We start from the raw sequence: 22,118 nt of genomic DNA on the forward strand, positions 1-22,118 counted from the left end.
CCATGGGGAGGGTAGGCCAGAAGGTGTGTGTGGGGATGGTAGGCCAGGAGGTAGCTATTGTGGGAGGGTAGGCCCAGGAGGCAACTACCATGGGGAGGAGTAGGTCAGGAGGCAGCTACCATGGGGAGGTAGGTCAGGAGGTAGCTACCATGGGGAGGGTAGGCAGGAGGTAGCTATTGTGGGGAGGAGATAGGCCAGAGCAACTACCATGGGAGGGTGGGTCAGGAGGCAGCTACCATGGGAGGGGTGGGCCAGAGGTAGCTATTGTGGGGGAGGTAGGCCAGAAGGCAGCTACCATGGGGAGGAGGTGGCCAGGAGGCAGCTACCATGGGAGGGTGGGCCAGAAGGCAGCTACCATGGGGGAGGAGTAGGCCAGAGAGCTATTGGGGAGGGTAGGCAGAGCCTCTGGGGAGGTGGGTCAGGAGCAGCTACCATGGGGAGGTGGGCCAGAAGGTCAGCTATTGTGTGGGAGGGTAGGCCAGAGGCAGCTACCATGGGGAGGGTAGGTCAGGAGGCAGCTACCATGGGGAGGGTAGGTCAGGAGGTAGCTACCATGGGAGGTAGGCCAGAGGTAGCTTTGTGGGGAGGGTAGGCCAGAGGCAGCCACCATGGGGAGGGTAGGTCAGGAGGCAGCTACCATGGGGAGGGTAGGTCAGGAGGTAGCTACCATGGAGGAGTGGGCCAGAGGCAGCTACCATGGGAGGGTAGGTCAGGAGGTAGCTACCATGGGGGAGGGTGGAGTCAGGAGGCAGCTACCATGGGAGGAGTAGGCCAGAAGGTAGCTATTGTGGGAGGGTGGGCCAGAGGCAGCTACCATGGGGAGGAGGTGAGTCAGGAGGCAGCTACCATGGGGGAGTGGGTCAGGAGGTAGCTACCATGGGAGAGGGAGGAGTCAGGAGGCAGCTACCATGGGGAGGGTAGGCAGAAGGTAGCTATTGTGGGAGGGTAGGCCAGAGGCAGCTACCATGGGAGGAGTGAGCCAGGAGGTGGCTATTGTGGGGAGGTAGGCAGAAGGCAGCTACCATGGGGAGGAGGCAGGTCAGGAGGCCGCTCCATGGGGAGGGTAGGTCAGGAGGTAGCTACCATGGGGAGGGTGAGCCAGAGGCAACTACCATGGGGAGGTAGGTCAGGAGGTAGCAACCATGGGGGTAGGTCAGGAGGCAGCTACCATGGGGAGGGGGTAGGCCAGGAGGTAGCATTGTGGGAGGGTAGGGCCATAAGGCAGCTACCATGGGAGGGGTAGGCCAGGAGGTGGAGGACAGGGGAAGGAAAAGAGGCACCACCATGGGGAAGGGGGAGGGTAGCTACCATGGGGAGGGTAGGCCAGAGGTAGCATAGTGGGGGAGGGTCAGGAGGTGAGCATTGGGGAGGGGTAGGGGCAGAAGGCAGCTACCAAGGGGAGGGTAGGCCAGGAGGTAGCTATTGTGGGGAGGGTAGGCCAGAGGTGAGCACTGGGGGAGGGTAGGCCAGAAGGTACATTGGGGAGGGTGAGAAGCAGCTACCATGGGGAGGGTAGGCCAGGAGGTAGCTATCGGGGAGGGTAGGCCAGAAGGCAGTTACCATGGGAGGGTAGGCCAGACAGATATTGTGGGAGGGTAGGCCAGAAGGTAGCTATTGTGGGAGGGTAGCCAGAAGTAGCTATTGTGGGGAGGGAGGCCAGAAGGCAGCTACCATGGGGAGGGTAGGCCAGGAGGTAGCTATTGTGAGGGAACAGAAGGCAGCTACCATGGGGAGGGCTAGAGGCAGCTACCATGGGGAAGGAGGCCAGGAGGTAGCTATTGTGGGAGGAGGGGCCAGAAGGTAGCTATTGTGGGGAGGGTAGGCCAGAAGGCAGCTACCATGGGGAGGGATAGAGGAGGTAGCTATTGTGGGTAGGGTAGGCCAGAGGTAGCTATCGTGGGAGGGTAGGCCAGGAGGTAGCTATCGTGGGGAGGGTAGGAGAGAGGGCAGGCGGGGGTGATGGAGGTTGACTTACGTAAACACAGTTGTAGTCTTATGGTGATACTGGCATACCGTGACCTGTACCACCACCTGTATCACCACCACCACCTGTATCACCACCACCTGTATCACCACCACCTGTATCACCACCACCACCTGTATCACCACCACCACCTGTATCACCACCACCTGTATCACCGTCACCTGTATCACCATCACCACCTGTATCACCACCACCCCTGTATCACCACACCACCACCTGTATCACCACCACCACCTGTATCACCACCACCACCTGTATCACCACCACCCCCTGTATCACCACCACCTGTACACCACCACCCATCACCATCACCACCCAACACACCACCCCACCACCACCACCTGTATCACCACCACCCCCTGTATCACCACCACCTGTATCACCGTCACCTGTATCACCATCACCACCTGTATCACCACCACCCCACCACACCACCACCACCCTGTATCACCACCAACCTGTATCACCACCAACCCCAGCACCACCAATCTGTATCACCACCACCTGTATCAACGTCACCCATCACCATCACCACCCCCACACCACCACCTGTATCACCACCACCTGTATCACCACACCACCACTGTATCACCACCACCACCATACCACCACCTGTATCACCACCACCTGTATCACCGTCACCTGTATCACCATCACCACCTGTATCACCACCACCCTGTATCACCACCACCACCTGTATCACCATCACCACCTGTATCACCACCACCTATCACCACCACCTGTATCACCGTCACCTGTATCACCACCACCCCTGTATCACCACCACCACCTGTATCACCACCACCTGTATCACCGTCACCTGTATCACCATCACCACCTGTATCACCATCCACCTGTATCACCACCACCCCTGTCACCACCCCCTGCTCACCACCACCCCTGTATCACCACCACCCTGTATACCACCACCACCTGTATCCACCACCTGTATCACAGTCACCTGTATCACCATCACCACCTGTATCACCATCACCACCTGTATCACCCACCACCCCAGTATCACCACCACCCTGTATCACCACCACCCCCTGTATCACCACCACCACCTGTATCACCACCACCTGTATCACCACCACCGCTATCACCACCACCTGTATCACCGTCACCTGTAACTCACCATCACCACCGTCACCACCACCCCAGTATCACCACCACCTGTATCACCACCACCCCTGTATCACCACCACCTGCATCATAACCTGTATCACCATCATCACACCACCTGTATCACCACCACCCCTGTATCACCACCACCACCTGTATCACCACCACCACCTGTATCACCACCACCTGTATCACCACCACCACCTGTATCCACCACCTATCACCACCACCTGTATCACCGTCACCTGTATCACCATCACCACCTGTATCACCTCCCCCTGTATCACACACCACCTGTATCCCACCTGTATCACCTGTATCACCATCACCACCCCTGTATCACCACCACCACCTGTATCACCATCACCACCTGTATCACCACCCTGTATCACACCCCACCTGTATCACCACCACCTGTATCACCACCACCACCTGTATCACCCACCCCTGTATCACCATCACCACCTGTATCACCATCACCACCTGTATCACCACCACCACCTGTATCACCACCACCCCCTGTATCACCACCACCTGTATCACCGTCACCTGTATCACCATCACCACCTCTATCACCACCACCCCTGTATCACCCACCACCACCTGTATCACCACCACCTGTATCCCACCACCACCTGTATCACCACCACCCTGTATCACCACCACCACCTGTATCACCACCACCTGTATCACCACCACCCCTGTATCACCACCACCACCTGTATCACCACCACCTGTATCACCACCACCACCTGTATCACCACCACCCCTGTATCACCACCACCTGTATCACCGTCCTGTATCACCATCACCACCTGTATCACCACCACCCCTGTATCACCACCACCACCTGTATCACCACCACCCCTGTATCACCACCACCTGTATCACCGTCACCTGTATCACCATCACCACCTGTATCACCGTCACCTGTATCACCACCACCCCTGTATCACCACCACCACACCTGTATCACCACCACCTGTATCACCACCACCTGTATCACCACCACCACCTGTATCACCACCACCACCTGTATCACCACCACCTGTATCACCGTCACCTGTACCACCATCACCAGATCACCACCACCACTAACTGTATCACCACCTGCACCACCACCACTCTCTCCCACCATCACCACTTCCACAACAACCACCACAATTGCCTTCAGCTTCACCCACTAGCTTACCTCAACACGCCATTCACTTTTCTTCACGGTTGACTTGTTTCATTTTTTAGCTGTGGTGTAGGTTATAGCTGTGTGGTTGTGGTGGGGCAGAGTTGTGGAGAGGCAGGGTTGTGGTGGTGGAGGAGGGGGCTGGTGGTGGAGGAGCGGGGGTTTTGGTGGTGAGAGGCAGGTTGTGGTGGTGGAGAGGCAGGGTTGTGGTGGTGAGAGGCAGGGTTGTGGTGGTGGAGGAGAGGGGTTGTGGTGGAGGAGCGGGAGGTTGTGGTGGTGGGAGAGGCAGTTGTGGTGGGTGAGCAGGGTTGTGGTGGTGGAGGACCAGGGTTGTGTGTGGAGAGCAGGGTTGTGGTGGTGGGAGCAGGGGTTGTGGTGGTGGGAGAGGCGGGCTAGGTGGGAGAGGCAGGGTTGTGGTGGTGGGAATCAGGGTTGTCGTGGTGGAGGAGCGGGGTTGTGGTGGTGGAGGAGCATGTGGTGGTGGAGGATCAGGTTGTTGTGTGGTGGGAGAGGCAGGGTTGTGTGTGGAGAATCAGGGTTGTCATGGTGGAGGCGGGGTTGTGGTGGTGAGGATCAGGTTGTGGTGGTGGGAGGCAGGGTTGTGGTGGTGGAGAGGCAGGGTTGTGGTGGTGGAAGATCAGGTTGTGGTGGTGGAGAGTACGGGTTGTGGTAGTGAGGAGGCAGGGTTGTGGTGCTGCAGGCTGCTGTACTCCCACCACCACGGCTACCACCACTCACCATTGGTAGGAGGGGAGGGGGGGGTATAGGAGGTGAGGGGAGATAAGGAAGTGGGAGGTGAGGCTGTTAGACGGGAGGAGGGGAGGGTCGGCCGAGGGACCTGGAGGTCACCAAACAAGTCGTGGCGGATCCATTCAGAATAATTTCATTCATTGAGGTATTCATTCATGCGACGCTGTGTGTGTGTGTGTGTCTTTCAATCCCGCGCTAACAAAGGATTGCATACCACTAGCAGTACTACTACTACTACTACCACTATCACCACAATATTCACCATCATCACAACAACTACCACCAGTACTAGTACAACCACCACAGCAACGACCACCAACATTTACCACCATCACCACTATCACTACCACAATTACCATCAACATTATATTAACAACTACTGTTACACATCGCCCGGGGCAACAGTATTTTCAAGAACTGTAGTTTCCGCCGACAGTCTCAACGGTCAACCCAGCGACGGAAGTCTTCGCCACCCACCTCCGCCACTACCTCACCTCCCCCTCACCCCATACCCCTCACCTCACTACCCTCACCCACTCACCCGCTACTCCCTCACCCGCTACTACCCTCACACCTACACACTCCTCACCCACACACCTCACCCAACGACCTCACCTACTACATGACCCCTCACCCGCACTACCCCTCACCCGCTACTACCCTCAACCGCACCCCTCACCCACAACGACCCCTCCACTACGACCCGCTACTACCCCTCAACCACTACTTACCAGCCACTAAAATCCATGGGAACTACGACCTACCCACCACCGCCACTACTAGCTGCCATCGCTGGTTGTAGGTGTATCTGTCACTGCCAAGGTGTAGTGGCGGTCACTCCTCAACCCAGACCACTACTTACCACCACAACTACTTACCACCACCACCACTACTTACCACACTGACCATACACTCGCACTGCCACCACACTCGTCATTATTTATTTATTCTTTGACAACATCCACATTGCTACAACCACAACATCCACACTCTTACAACCACAACATCCACACTGCTATAACCACACACCACAACATCCACGCTCTAACAACCACAACATCCACACTCTTACAACCACAACAAACACAACATCCACACTGCTACAACCACAACATCCACCTACAACCACAACAAACACAACAGCCACACTCTTACAACCACAACAAACACAACATCCACACTGCTACAACCACAACATCCACACTCCTTCAACCACAGCATCCACAACATCCACACTCACAACTGCCCCGGGGAGCAGGTGGTGGTGGTGGTGGCACTACGAATCACCTGGACGAGGCTTTGTCAGTCGTGGGGTTGACTGCTTCCTTCTCCCAGCCAGCTAGTTTGCCTTCACCCTCCTGCCCCGCTACCCCGCTCCTGCCCCGCTACCCCGCTCCTGCCCCTGCTACCCCTGCTCCTGCTCTGCTACCCTGCTCCTGCCCCGCTACCCCGCTTCTGCCCCGCTACTCCCTCCTGCCCTACCGACACCTTCACTACCCCATGCCCCGACACCTCCTGCCCCACCAATCACCCTACCCCGCCACTCCTCCTTCCAGCCCCTATCCTGATACCCTCTCACCGCCTCACCATTCTCTGCACCACCATCCACAACTCAGCCCGCCATCCACATCCCTGCCCCGCACCATTTCCCTGCCCCGCCATTTACATCTCAGCCCTGCCACCCACATCCGTGCCCCTGCCCTGTCACCCACCTTGCCTCGCCATCCACCTCCCTGCCCCGTCACCCACCTTCCAGCCCCACTATCCACACTGCTACAACACCACACCCACTTCCCAGTCCCACCATCCATCTTCCAGCCCCGCCATCCCACCTCCCACCCCAGCCCCGTCATCCACCTCCCAGCCCAGCCCCGCCACCCACCTCCCAGCCTCGCCACCCACCTCCCGCATCCTCCGCCACCAACTGGGCGCCATTCACTCGCGTACTCATTCATTCTTGTGGATGAAGGTGAAGCTCCCAAGGCTGAGTGGCGGTGGCCGGGGTTGGGAAAGCGATGGCGTAGTAATGGCGGCCATATTTGTTGGTGAGCGGTCGGCAGAGTCCAGGAGTGTCGCCTCCTCCCTCCCTCACACACACACACACAAGCTCACGTGAGGCAGTCAGTCAGTCGGTGGCAAGTACGAGATTCTTCGAAGTAGCGCTGGAGGACTGGCCAAGTATTACCCAACAGCGATTTGTGTTTTTAAATTCAAGTTGCATTCTTCTTTGTGCAACCCGGCGATAAAGGCCCAAAAGCCACTGACACATCCCTCTCTTACGCCCCTCTTCCTGTCAACCTTTTATTCCATTCATTTGAGTCGACAAGACAAGTTTGAGCCTTATACGGCGAGCAGTTGTGGCGGGGGAGGCAGGTGAGCTGGCCAGACGGGTTACGCCTCACTTCCCACTCTGTTCTTCAAGGTAATAATGGGAAGGATCACATAGCTGACATACCTGAGTCCGCACACCCACCAGCGACTTGCGGCCGCCCACTACACACCGCCATCCCACCCCCGGCCACCACCACCCCCGGCCACACCACCTCACCCCGGCCCCACCCACCTCACCCCAGCCACACCACCACCCCAGGCCACACCACCACCCCAGGCCACACCACCCCCCCCCCCCTCAGCCTCTCCACACCACCCCCCCTCCACCTCAGCCTCTGGCCACACCACCCTTGCACTGCCACCCCAACTCCCATGGAATACGAAATAGGGTCCGGGCCAAGTAGCGGAGGTGGAGGCAAGTGGGGTGGAGAGGGCAGGGGTTAAGAGGTTGGGTGGGTGGGAGGAGAGAACGCATGAGGGGGGAGAATAGGGCGAAGAGGGCAAGGTGGGGGAGGGGCGAGTGGGGAGAGGGAGGGAAGGAGAGCGAAAGAGTTGGGAGGCGACGTGAGGTTGGGTGGCCTCTGTGAGTAGCGGATGGACAACAAAATGAACCTACTTGGTGATGCAATCGCCGAGGGTGAGTGGTGGAGGGACGGTAACTCCAGGTAGTGACGGGTGTGTGGTGGAGGACGGTAACTCCAGGTAGTGACGGGTGTGTGGTGGAGGGACGGTAACTCCAGGTAGTGACGGGTGTGTGGTGGAGGGACGGTAAACTCCAGGTAGTGACGGGTGTGGTGAGGGACGGTAACTCCAGGTAGTGACGGGTGTGTGTGGTGGAGGGATGTAACTCCAGGTAGTGACGGGTGTATGGTGGAGGGACGGTAACCAGGTAGTGACGGGTGTGTGGTGGAAGGACTGTACCCAGGTAGTGACGGGTGTGTGGTGGAAGGACGGTAACTCCAGGTAGTGACGGGTGGTGTGGAGGGACGGTAACTCCAGGTAGTGACGGGGTGTGTGGTGGAGGACGGTAACTCCAGGTAGTGACGGGTGTGTGGGAGGGACGGTAACTCCAGGTAGTGACGGGTGTGTGGTGGAGGACGGTAACTCCAGGTAGTGACGGGTGTGTGGTGGAGGGACGGTAACTCCAGGTAGTGACGGGTGGTAGGACGGTAACTCCAGGTAAATGACACATGATTCTTGACTCCTATAATATTACTATTATCTGTCTTCTTCTCTCCTCCAGTTATTATTTTCTTCTTCTTCCTCCTCCTCCTCCTCATCTTCTTTAGCATCCTTCACCTACTACCTAAACCATCATTCCTGTTACCATTACCATCATCATTACCACTACCATCACCATCATCATTACCACTACCATCACCATCATCATTACCACTACCATCACCATCATCATTACCACTACCATCACCATCATCATTACCACTACCATCACCATCATCATTACCACTACCATCACCATCATCATTACCACTCACCATCACCTCATCATTACCACACTCACCATCACCATCATCATTACCACTCACCATCATCATTACCACTACCATCACCTTCATCATTACCACCATCATTACCATCACCATCATCACTACCATCACCATCATCATCACCACTACCATCACCATCATTACCACTACCATCACCATCATCACACTTCACTACCATCACCATCATTTTCTTACCACTACCATCACCATCATCATACCACTACCATCACCTTCATCATTACCACCATCATTACCATCACCATCACCACTACCATCACCATCATCATTACCACTACCATCACCATCATTACCATCACTACCATCACCATCATCATTACCACTACCATTACCATCACTACCATCACCATCATTATATTACCACTACCATCACCATCATCATTACCACTACCATCAACATCATTACCATCACTACCATCACCATCATCATTACCACTACCATCACCATCATCATTACCACTACCATCAACATCATTACCATCACTACCATCACCATCATCATTACCACTACCATCACCATCATCATTACCACTACCATCACCATCATTACCATCACTACCATCATCACACCATCACTACCATCACCATCATCACTACCATCACCATCATCATCATTACCACTACCATCACCATCATTACCATCACTACCATCAACATCATTACCATCACTACCATCACCACCACTACCATCACCATTATCATTACCGCTACCATCACCATCATCATTACCACTACCATTACCATCACTACCATCACCATCATCATTACCACTACCATCAACATCATTACCATCACTACCATTACCATCATCATTACCACCACCATTACCATCACAACTTCATCACTCATTATTTTACTATCATCATCAAGTACAGTACATTATTTTTTTCCGTTTTCACTCGATTGCATTGGCAGTCAGTTGTGGCCCCGGTGTGGTAGTGTGTCAGGTGTGGCCCCGGTGTGGTAGTGTGTCAGGTGTGGCCCCGGTGTGGTCGTGTGTCAGGTGTGGCCCTGGTGTGGTAGTGTGTCAATTAATGGCCCCGGTGTGGTAGTGTGTCAGGTGTGGCCCCGGTGTGGTAGTGTGTCAGGTGTGGCCCCGGTGTGGTCGTGTGTCAGGTGTGGCCCTGGTGTGGTAGTGTGTCAGGTGTGGCCCCACCTGGAGAGTGTCTCGCCCTCGCAGCCTCACCCACCATTGTTTAATACAGCTACAAAAACGGGCAGCTGCGTTACAGGAACCTGGCAGCTGAGATTTCATAGAGAATGATAAGAGCACGTTAGCAGACACTAAAAAAATACAACACATACCAACCTCCCCAGCCCTCCCCTCCCTCCCAGCCCTCACCTCCCCTCCCCAGCCTCCCACCTCCCTCCCAGCCCACTCCCTCCCCTCCCCAGCCCACTCCCCTCCCCCTCCCAGCCCTCACCTCCCCTCCCCAGCCCTCCTCCCTCCCAGCCCTGCATCCCTCCCCAGCCTCCCCTCCCCTCCCCTTCCCCCTACTCCACCCTCGTCCTATGTCTGTGTTTTTTTTCTGTGAGGCGCCGCCTACGTCGTTCACGTAGATGGCGTGGACAGTAACAAGGTGATGTGGTAGGCGGGTGTGGCGGTGGATGGCCTGGCGCCGAGCAGGGCCCAGGGTATCGTGAACACTCATCGCTCCCCACATTCCCTCGCGACAGTTAAATGTGTCCACTGACCACAAAGTTTAAGCCTTTGTTTGACTTTCGATAATGCTTGTTTTTCGGCGGGTGATCCCGGGTTGGATACTCACTTAATGTAAGGGAGAGAAGAGAGCTATTACTCCTGCTGCAGTTGTTGTCAACCCCGGGGTTAAGACCACAGGTTTGGTCAAGTGATAGGTGTGACCCCGTCTTCTGCGCCCGCCCTTCACCTGAGTAATGATATGCAGGTCACAAAGGGTGGAGGGCGAGCCCCAGACCAGCGCCCCGGGCACGGCGACTGGCGCTGCTAGTTTTTGGTGACGCATCTTAAGCTTAATGCTCATTGCCACGCATGTAGCATATTAGCTGTGTCCCTTACGAGCCGTACACCACAACATGTTAGCGGGGACATGAGCCTGGCGACCTCCATCCTGCCACTTCCTGGGTGGAAAGTCAACCAGTACGTGTTTCACATTATGAGAAAGAGTTAATCTCACGTAGGTTATTTGTCCTTAATTGGAATAAATTACATCCCCGTTAAAAGTGGAGGTCGTTAATGGGAAAGGAATACACGAGTGAGGTGTCTTCTGACCACCTCCACAGCCCGCCCACTTAAGTAACTGCGTGGATTGAACAGAGCAACAGCCTGGTAGACCCAGGGGAGAATTGAGATGACCGGGGCTGTATACTACCACACCCGCATGCACACCCTACTCTCCTGCCTGAATTCATTATACTCCCATAGATACCTACCTACCTTTTGAAGCAGATTCTCTCTCTCATTTTTTTTTTCAAATTGTGGTGTGGGTGAGTTACTGTGGTGGGGTGGGTAAGGGAAGAGCAGCACGGCGCCAGGCCACATAACTAACTCCAACAGCTCGACCTTCGACGCCTCACTCCACCACACTCGCTTGCCCTGGCTCCAGTGAAGCCGCTTTCTTAATCCTCGGAGCGCTACTTCTTGTGTATGCGATTCATCGCTTTCACTCCTTCAATAACTCTTTCTTGTGAAAATACTTTTTTAAGCTAATGTTTCGTGAATATATGTAAAGCTGCAATTGTTCATACTGTAACGAGTCATTGGATTTTTTATTGGTGGGTGGTGCCTTATGTACCGGGTGATAGCACCTTCCCTGTAATACACTAAGCTGATAAGTACTGGACTACCCGTGCTGGAGTACTGCTATTAAAAGTCCCGTCATGTCGTAATATACTTTTTCAACATAAAACATTGAAAAGAAATACATGTGAGCACACACATATACACACACACATATATATATATATATATATATATATATATATATATATATATATATATATATATATATATATATATATATATATATATATATATATATATATATATATATATATATATATAAACACGCGCACAGACACACACATCCTTACATATACACACAAACAAAAACTCACACACATTAAAGGTGAGGTATTGGTGGGAGGGTGTCAGGGGGGGGGGGGAGTGGTGGCAGGTTACTTGGCTACCAGCAACACAACACAACACTTGGGGAGGCCTCTGCTTGCGTAGTCAGCGGGTACACCTCTACCACCTGCACTGCTTGGCAGCTTGGCTCACACTACTCTCCCTGTATCTCTCACTCTCCCTCACGTTAGCTATACCTGGTAAGACAAGTGTGTGGGGGGTATAGTAGGTTTGTGAGCAAACAACAGAGCGGTGGACCTGACCATCGCTGTCTTGTGCCAAGAGGTTAATGCGTTGCTGTGGCTGCCCTGCACACCCTCCCTCCCTGCCGTGCCCCGCCTGCTGCTGACGCTACACAACCTGCTGTTGCTCCTCTTTTTCCTCCTCCTGCTAAAGCAACACAACACATTGCTACTGCTCATGTTACACGACCGTCAACTCCTACAACTGGTGCTACTTCTAACACTACACGACTTGCTGTTGCCAAAGTCGTTTCTGGGTTGACGCCACGCAATTTGCTGCTGCTGCTCCTCTTTCTGACGACACAGAGCTGCCTAGAGGTCGGCTGCCGGCAAGGCCTCGACAGAGGGTTTGGGACAGGGTGGGGAAGGAAGATGTGGAGTGCGCTGAGAGGTGAGGCAAAGTGGGGAGGAAGCCTACAGTGTATTAAGCGATTAAGAGTGCGTCTACCATCGTCACCACCACCTACCTCCACCACACTCCAACACTATATCTAGACTGTGAAAAAAAAAAGCATTTTATGGACAGGTCCAAGCATACTGTGCATATAATGGCATAGTACTTTATCTTGGCCGGTAAGATAGGTGATACACTTAAGCTGCCTATTCACACTTCCAACCAGTAGTTAAATAAACACCTATGTACTGAACTAAACAATGTACTGTTAACACTCTGTAGCATTAAAGACCACTGGTGTCTGATAAACACCCTTTGTGACTTCTCCTTTTTGACACACCCCTAGTAGGATGAATATGAGGTGCACAAGAAACTAGCTGTTGTACGAGGCAAAATTCAATACAGTTCCACACTCACCTACCTCCACCACACACTCACCTACCTCCACCACACACTCACCTACCTCCACCACACACTAACCTACCTCCGCCACACACCTCCACCACCCCACCACACCCACCACACCTCACCCACCTCCCACCACACTCCACCACCTCCACCACACTCCACCACACACACCACCTACCTCCACCACACACACTCACCACCTCCACCACACACTCACCTACCTCCCACCACACACCACCTCCACCACACACTCCACCCACCCCACCACACACTCCACCACACCACACCCCACCTCCACCACACACACCACCTACCTCCACCACACCACCCACCTCCACCACACCCTACCTCCCCACACACACTCCCACCCACACCTCCACACCACCCACCACCTCCCACCCACACACACCCACCTCCACCACACACTCACCCACCTCCCACCACACACACCCCACCTGCCTCACTTCACACACCACCCACACCACACCCACCCACCTCACCACACACTCACCCACCTCCGCCACACACCCACCTCCACCACACACTCCACCTACCTCCACCACACTCCACCCACCTCCACCACCACCCACTTACCTCCGCCACACACCCCACCTCCACCTCACACACCCACCACCACCACCTCACCTACCTCCCACCACACACTCACCTACCTCCACCACACACCACACCACTACCACCTCCACCACACCACCCACCTCCACCACACACACTCACCTACCTCCACCACACTCACCCACCACACCACCTCCACCACCACACCCCTCACCTACCTCCACACACACACTCAACTATCTCCAACACACACACCCACCTCCACCTATCCTCAACACACTCACCTAACCTCCGCCACACTCATCCACCTCCAACACACACTCACCTACTTCCGCCACACTCGCCTATCTCCAACACATACTCACCTATCTCCACCATACACTCACCCACCTCCAACTCACACCACCCACCACCTCCAACACACCCATCCACCTCCATCACACACTCACCTTTCTCAACACACACCCACCTCCACCACACACTCACCTATCTCCAACACACACACCTACCACATCACACACACTCACCTATATCCAGCACACACCCACCTCCACCACACACCCACCCATCTCCACTACACACCACCTATCTCCACCACACACTCACCTCCCTTCACCACACCTCACTCCACACACACTCACCCACCACCACCACACTCACTCCATCTCCACCACACACCCCACTGCCACACACTCACCCAACCACCACACTCGCCCATCTCCACCACACACTTATCATCTCCACCACCACACTCACCCATCTCCACCACCACACTCACCCATCACACACGCACCACCACACACTCACCCACCACACACCACACACTCACCTACCAAAAAGTGTGCTCAAGGTTGTGTATCACTGACAGCAGGCTGAGTTACCTCCCCCCCTCCCTCTCACCCCTCTCCTACCGCTCCCCTCCTACCGCCCCCCTCCTCCTCCTCCTCCTTACACACCAGGATGGCGGGTTGGGGAAGTCAGAGGTCAAGTTCAAGCCTCAGGTTCGTCCGGGTCACGACCATTGAATGAATGAATGAACGGGCGGGCAAGACGATCACCTACGCAACGGAGCTTTTTTCCCACGAGGGGGTGAGGGGAGGTGCTGGAGAAGGGGTAGTAGAGAAGAGTAAGGGGGGAGGGGAAGGGGAGAAGAGGAAAGTGAAGGAAGGGGAAGTCGGAGAAGAGGAAAATGAGGAAATGGGAGATGGAGAAGGGGTAGTAGAAGAGAGGTGTGGTTAGAGGAGAAGAGTGGGAGAAGGAAACACACTCCATCCTGTGTGTGAGAAGTGTGAAGGGGGAGGTGATGGGACTGGGGGTGAAGGAAGGCAATTGTGTGGGGGAAGGGGAGGGGGGAGGAGAGGCCTTGTTCACGAACACCTTCCATTAATTCGGTTTCACTTTGTTTCATGGTAGTGTGGGTCTATCATGGTAGTGTGGGTGTATCATGGTAGTGTGGGTGTATCATGGTAGTGTGGGTGTATCATGGTAGTGTGGGTCTATCATGGTAGTGTGGGTGTATCATGGTAGTGTGGGTGTATCATGGTAGTGTGGGTGTATCATGGTAGTGTGTGGTCATATCATGGTAGTGTGGGTCTATCATGGTAGTGTGGGTGTATCATGGTAGTGGGTCTATCATGGTACTGTGGATCTATCATGGTAGTGTGTGGGTGTATCATGGTAGTGTGGGTGCATCATGGTAGTGTGGGTCTATCATGGTAGTGTGGATGTATCATGGTAGTGTGGGTGCATGGTAGTGTGGGTGCATCATGGTAGTGTGGGTCTATCATGGTTGTGTGGATGTATCATGGTAGTGTGGGTGCATCATGGTAGAAATAATGTGGCATGATACTGTGGGTTTATCATGGTAGCGTGGAAAAATCATAAAGATTAATAGTAACGCAAGGCAGTATGACAATATCATGGTAGTTATGGTGTATAATGGTGTTATATCTGTATAATGGTAGCCTGAATATCATGGTAATGTACAGTAGGTTTATCATAATAGTAATAGTGAGACAAGATAGTATGGGTGTATCAGGGTAGTGTAAAGGTGTACTTGCGGGGTGTAGTAGTAGGTGATATACTGTAGGTGCAGGTGATGTAGGCTACAGGAGGTAATGTAGGCGGCGTAGGCTACGTGAGGAGTAAGGAGGGGGGAGGAGGTGTCAGGGAAGAGGCAGAAGGAGAGGGGACCACGGGAATCAGGGGTCAGGGAGGGGGGTCGTGGGGGTCAGGGGGTCGTGACACTTAACCCCGCCATCACCAAATGAGAGGAAATCAACCATTTTAATGGGAAAATAAGGCGGGATGGGCGGGTGGAAGTACGGCAGAGTTACTGATGGTGAGGCTCAAACACAGGCAGAAGAACCTACAGTACAGTATCTACCTGTTGGCTGGTGTTCCCTCCCCCCCCCCCTGTGATCACCTGCACCCACACTAACAAAGGGTTGGTAAGTTCAATATATAATTTACCCGTAAGGCAATGCAAGTAATTGTCTCACTGTAACTATAAATACAGAGGTTATATTGGAGTCGAAATGTCACTTGAGGCTGTACCATAACCCGATGCTCTCCTCACCCACTTACTGGAGAACAAAATAAACGTACGAGTCTTTGGGAATCTTGATCTTTGTATCGTATCATTCCTGTCACCTCCTAGACGATAGGGGACAATAAAACTGACTGCTGATATTGTTATCGTAGATTTGCGAGTTTATTAAGAGAGGCAGTTTGTATATTAATTGAAGTTAGGTGGTTAACGGGGATTGTCACTGGCTGATTTTGGCGTGATGGTGTTGGAGCGAATGTGAGTGTTGCTGGTACTGTGATATCGTCTTGGAGTGTCAGCTATATGTGTGTGTTACCTCACCTCTGAATCATTCTACGAGAGAGAGAGGGGGGGGGGGCAGTACAGAGGGCAGGACTCACCACCTGGCTGACAGCATCCCTCCTCCTCCTCCTCCTCCCAACACAAACCTCATCTCAGCTTCCGGCCCCGGGGGCATCCTCTCTACGGAGAAATCGTGTCAGCCTCCGTCCTCCTACCACTCGTCATTATCACCATTACCACCACCATTACCGCGTGCCAGCACCACCACTACTATCCTCAGTCATCACTATCACTACTAACACCCTCACCACCACCACTACCACCATCACCCTTACCACCAAAAAATAAATCACCCTCATTAACATCACTATCCTCACTACCACCATCACCCTCACTACTACTACCACCACCATCACGTCTCCTCATTACCACCACCATCCTCTCTACCACCATTACCCTCTCTACCACCATTACCCTCATTACCACCACGATCCTCACCACCACCACCACCCTCACTACTACAACCACCATCACTCTCACCACCATCACTCTCACCACCACCACATTTCCATCGTCAGCGTGGGGTCATCAGGAGTGACTGCTTCTACCAACACAACACTGACCATTGCCTCCAGTACTACCAACTCTCTCTCTGTACATTGTGAGGTGTTCCTGAAGACATCCCTACGTAATGGGGTGATGGGGGCTGTGTGTGTGTGTGAGGGGGTAAGGAGAGGGGGGGGGGAGAAGGAGGCACGACCCCAAGGCCATCACCCGTCACTGAGCACCGTGATGGGTCCGTGTAGCAATAATTGTAACGCCGAGCCGTGTCGAGCCGTAGCGCCCTCCCCTCCCCCCCCCCCTACCACCTGAATACTGACTTTTAGATTATCACTATTAATTATTATTACTTTACCACTAGTTATATTATCATACCTGTATCTTCACCTGTACCGAATTCCCAACGTCATTTAGAATACACCATTATTATAGTTTATACTCCCAAATGAATTCGCGTTATGTGAATCGCTCAAGTCGAGGTGTCCGGCATCCATGACCTACAGTAACTTGTCTCCTGACCTCGATAATTCTGAGAGAGACGTAAGGTATTTCTGAAAACTTACAGGCCACGTGAAGATTAGACACCCCCATGTTATTTATTTCACGTGATGATTGCACACCCAAAACGTTAAATTGAGGGGTTTGGTTAGGTAAGGTTAAGTATGGTTAAGTTAGGTCACCAGTATCTACACCTGCACATACACCTATACTACACCTGTACCAGTATTACCATGGGAATTATATTATTAGTGACATAATTACAGTACACCGTTACTATGATGGTAATATTCATTGTTAGTGTCATTAATTATCTTCTTAATCTTCCAGGCTATTATTGTTCTCGTGTTCATTAATCACCAGTTATTACTATTATCATCCTTCTTTACCTCGGTTTGTTATTATTAGGCTTGTTATCATCTTCATCAACGTCCTTGTTATCTGGTGTTATCAAGGTTTAGTTATTATATATTTTACATTGTTTCTTTTAATGATGTATACATGTATGTTGTTATTTTAAATGTATGTTTGCTCTTAATAATAATAATAATAATAATATAATAATAATAATAATAATAATAATAATAATAATAATAGTAAAAGTCCAGTAATAATTAAGTGGCCACGGAAGATAATCGCCCGGGCTGGACACTGTGCTGTAGGTGCATAAGGTCGCTGGTAGACACAAAGAAACAGACGTTGTTGTAGGTCACTAACCCTTAAATTCAAACCCGATCTTGGCAAACCTGACAGCGGTGTTGTGGCTAAATATGAACAATAACACTTGTGGTTCTTCCTGTGCGATGTTAAATGACCCCCGAGACAAAAAAAAAACATACGAACGATGATGATAATAATAAATAGTAGTAGTAATAGTAGTATATTTATGAGTGTAAAATAAATAAGAGTAGGAAGTGTAGGCTGTGTGTACTAAGTGTTGTAGACTGAGTGTACTAAAGTGTTGGCTGTTTCGACAGAAGACGGAGAAAGAGCTGCCAGTGTGCTCGCCCTGGTCGGTGTGTAACAAGGTGGACACGTACGATTCGCCGCGGGTAGAGCGTCAGTGTCGGTGCCCGGGAGGACGCACCTGCAGCGCCACCCTCAACCCCTCCGATGGCCACACTATCACCGACAAGACCAGGCAGTTCAAGGTAGATCTCAGGTGACCTCTTTGTTATCACTGTTATTTGTGTATGGCGCTGGTCTATTGTGCCATCACTCAGTGCGGTTTATCTTAGAGGCAGACTGTCGTATGTACAGTAAGACGATGGAAGGAAAACAGTTCTTGAGTTGAGCTTTAAAACAGACCATTAGATGGCAGGATACTATAGGCTGTTTTCATCATTTAGTGTACTGTTCACCACACTTTACAACTCAGGGTCTTACGAAGTGGGTTCTTTCATCAGCTGAAGAGAGTGTGTAAATGAGGTCGGTATTAAGAGTGAGGAATGAGTGAATGTAATCTTGAGGTGGGTTTAAAGAGTGAAGGATGAGTGAACGAGCTCCCCATGTAATCTCCGTCTTGGTGTTTTCAGTTGTGTGAACCCATCAAGAAACTGCCCAAGTGTCGCTACTTTCGTGACGTGACGTGGACGTTCATCACGTACCCGGACAACGTGACGCAGCAGATCACGCACTGTGTCTGCCCCAAGAACTCCGTGGCATACATTATCAAGCGGCAGGCCTACCAGACCGACCAGGGCATCGGCTTCCAGTACAGTTTCGCCTGTTCACCTCAGAGTGTAAGTTCCAAGACATTTTGTTCATTTATTTACATAACTTGTCTAAAGTGGATTAGTTTTCACGGAAGCATTTAAGACATTGATATACCCAATGCTCCGGGTTTTGTAGTCGCTTCAGTTGACATACACAACTGCATTGTTGGATAATAAAGGTAATTTTGTGGCACGCGATTATCTAGTAGACACAATGTTCCTGTAGATAAGAGCAACGGAAGTGTTGATGGGCAGTGTGTGTCGGCCGTCACGCACGTCTCACATTAGCGTCAAGGTGAACTCTACAACCTCGCGCTACCTGCCACTTTCTTTTTTGCAGTAAACAATATAGAAGATTTTTTATCATACTAAATAACGTGATTCTCCTCCACAGCGGCTTCGATGTCAGCGGAAGGAGCCGTGCCGTCTCTTCACGGTAAAAAAGCGACCGCAGTTCGAGGAAGTGAACACGAACACATTGTGCCAGTGTCCCCACGGCCACCGCTGCCCCCGCCACCACATGGACCCCGGTGTCATCCCCGGCAAAACTTACACCGAGGATTCCATACGTACTTATAGCGGCTACTGCATGTGAACTGTCAATGATGTTCGTTTGTCCGATCATATACACCTCCATGTGCATCTTCCAGAGCTGCTGCAGCTGTATCTGCCATGTCTTTTGAGCGCCTAAGCTATTGTAGGGGCTCAGCATCGGCATCTCGTAGACCTGGTGCATATAAGGGCGTTGAGTCAGCGTCCCGTCATGCCGGCGCCTCAGCCATCACTAGTAGTAGACCAGGGCGCCACTGTAGGCCCAGTATCCGAACTGCTCCAGCGACTCAGCTGGTCCTGGTTTTAGCGGTGGAATGTGTTGAAGAGAGCGAGGCGCGAGGGAGGCCTCCATGTGAAGACACTAAAGTACCTCCTCCGCCTCCCGCTACTGTACCTGATTAAGCGACGTTACACCGCCCTGTTGTGCCCTGCGATCATTGGTCGTCATTTGTGAGTGTTGGTACACCTAAAATTATAAGCGTACTGTGGGGTGGTAATGTACCTGCCACCTAGTTTTAATTGTTCAGTTGACCGAGAGTCAACGCAAGTGGTCCTCAAACTATGGTGTACGCAAGTGGCGGCCTGGACTGGGGTTTTTTGACTCCCAAATTTGGTTTGTTACCTAATTTGGGCGAGTTGCAGAGTCCTCTTTATTTTATATTTTTGCAACGCTTAGCAGCTGTGCATAATTTTTATTATAATGCCATATTTCCAGTACACATTCAGTTAGGGACAGTCTCAGGGTTTTGTCGAGAAGACCAAAACCTCTTATGGAAGGACTTTTGCGGGTTTGTGTCGAGCGGACCTACCCGGGTGTCTTGCAGGTCTATGTCAGGGTCATGTCGAGGTGACCAGGCCCGGGGAGACACATGACCCCACCTGGCCTGAGTCACTCACAGTCAACACTCTTTTATCATTGACAAAGTTTATTCTCATAGTTTTGGTGAAATATTTAACATTCACCCAAATCCTCAGTACAATTGAGCTTATTAATGACCTTATTTTAAGATGTAAACAAAACTTGCACTTGACTCATTAGAAGGTGATGATTGCTGGGAGCGCCTCTACCTGACTACTGTAGGTCCTATCTGTGACTAAGTCTAACTATTATGCTCGATGATAGTTAGACGGCTATATATATATATAACGTATCAATGTTTATGTCTTGACGATGATGAAGATAAATATAATGCATTTATTTTTAGTTGACGTCGATGTGCTAGTCAGAGTATATTGTAAAGCTGAAGTAATTATTGTAGTTCCTGTCTGCTGTGTCACTCTTACCGGAGTTATTGTACGGGCCTGGTGTCCCTCCAGCTGTATGACTTGACCCACACCGCAATACCTGCACCGCACTCTCGCACACCACAATACAACGCCATAGCACCACGACACCATAAAAGTAATCTATAGACTTTTTTTTTAATCCAGACTTATTTATAACTTCTAGTCACCGCCTTTTTAAAATCTTCATTTCCCTGTCTAGTGTGGTTAATGTGAGAAGGTGCTAAGGAGGAGGTGTAGGGCGGCGAACGCTCAAATGGTGGAGGGAGACCAGAAGGGCCTACCAATACACCCCGGGGCCCAAGCATCACTGTGTGTGGACATGTTGTAGCCTCCTGTTAAACAAAGTGACAATAAAAAGCTTACTGGATGTATACGAAAAAATTAAAAAAAAAATAATAATTATAATATCTTGTCTATGTGTCGATCATTCAGGGCTATTTCTCACTTGTGTTCTACAATACTTGCTTCTGACAAGTTAGTTAAGGGACTCCACATCCCATATTTATCTGTGATCTGTTGTATCTTTTGGGTTCTGTTTTATTATTAATATTATTATTATCTTGATTTACTTGAACAATTCACTTTCCCATGACGCAGTGAGACTCTGGTGGGCAGTTGGCTGTGTTCACGTCGACAATTTCAAAACCGAAAGGAGAGTTTTTTGTCTTTCACAGCTAACTAGTAAACTTTTTTGAGGGGTCTTGAAAACAGACGTCGTACAGAAGTGGTTCACCGCCACCTGTCCACCGAACATCTTACTGATGATGATTCCGGAGGTCAGCCAGAAGGCGTCCCCCGGCCCTCACGTTACATTCCAGACACTGCCTCACCACACACACACACACACACACACACATACACCTGTCATCACTGGTACTACCCTGAACTGTCACCATTGGTATTGCCCTCATCTGTCATCATGCCTTTGTACCATCCTCACCCTGCCATCAAGAGCTCTGGTATTATCTCCACTTGTCATTATGAGCTGTGAGTCTTGGTACCACCCATACCTGTTATAAAATAATTTCAACGAAGGTGAAGATGGCAGAAAGTAAA

The 22,118-nt window shown here is 51.7% G+C and overlaps 1 protein-coding gene across 2 annotated transcripts in view; it reads left to right on the forward strand.

Annotated features, from left to right (window-relative positions):
* LOC121872321 (protein giant-lens-like) overlaps nt 1-21,443 on the forward strand; it is an 87,149-nt gene extending 65,706 nt beyond the window's left edge. Inside the window, exons 2-4 of one of the 2 annotated variants that reach the window (XM_042375037.1) lie at nt 18,489-18,659; nt 19,044-19,250; nt 19,618-21,443. In XM_042375037.1, the coding sequence (XP_042230971.1) occupies nt 18,489-18,659; nt 19,044-19,250; nt 19,618-19,818 (579 nt within the window). In that variant the 3' untranslated portion in view covers nt 19,819-21,443. Of the gene's footprint in view, nt 1-18,485; nt 18,660-19,043; nt 19,251-19,617 lie in introns of both variants that reach the window. The other variant, XM_042375035.1, reaches the window with a different exon arrangement.
* The last annotated feature ends 675 nt before the right edge of the window (nt 21,444-22,118 follow it).

Source organism: Homarus americanus, unplaced genomic scaffold, assembly GCF_018991925.1.
Source record: "Homarus americanus isolate GMGI-L3 unplaced genomic scaffold, GMGI_Hamer_2.0 scaffold5589, whole genome shotgun sequence".
Classification (NCBI taxonomy): domain Eukaryota; kingdom Metazoa; phylum Arthropoda; class Malacostraca; order Decapoda; family Nephropidae; genus Homarus; species Homarus americanus.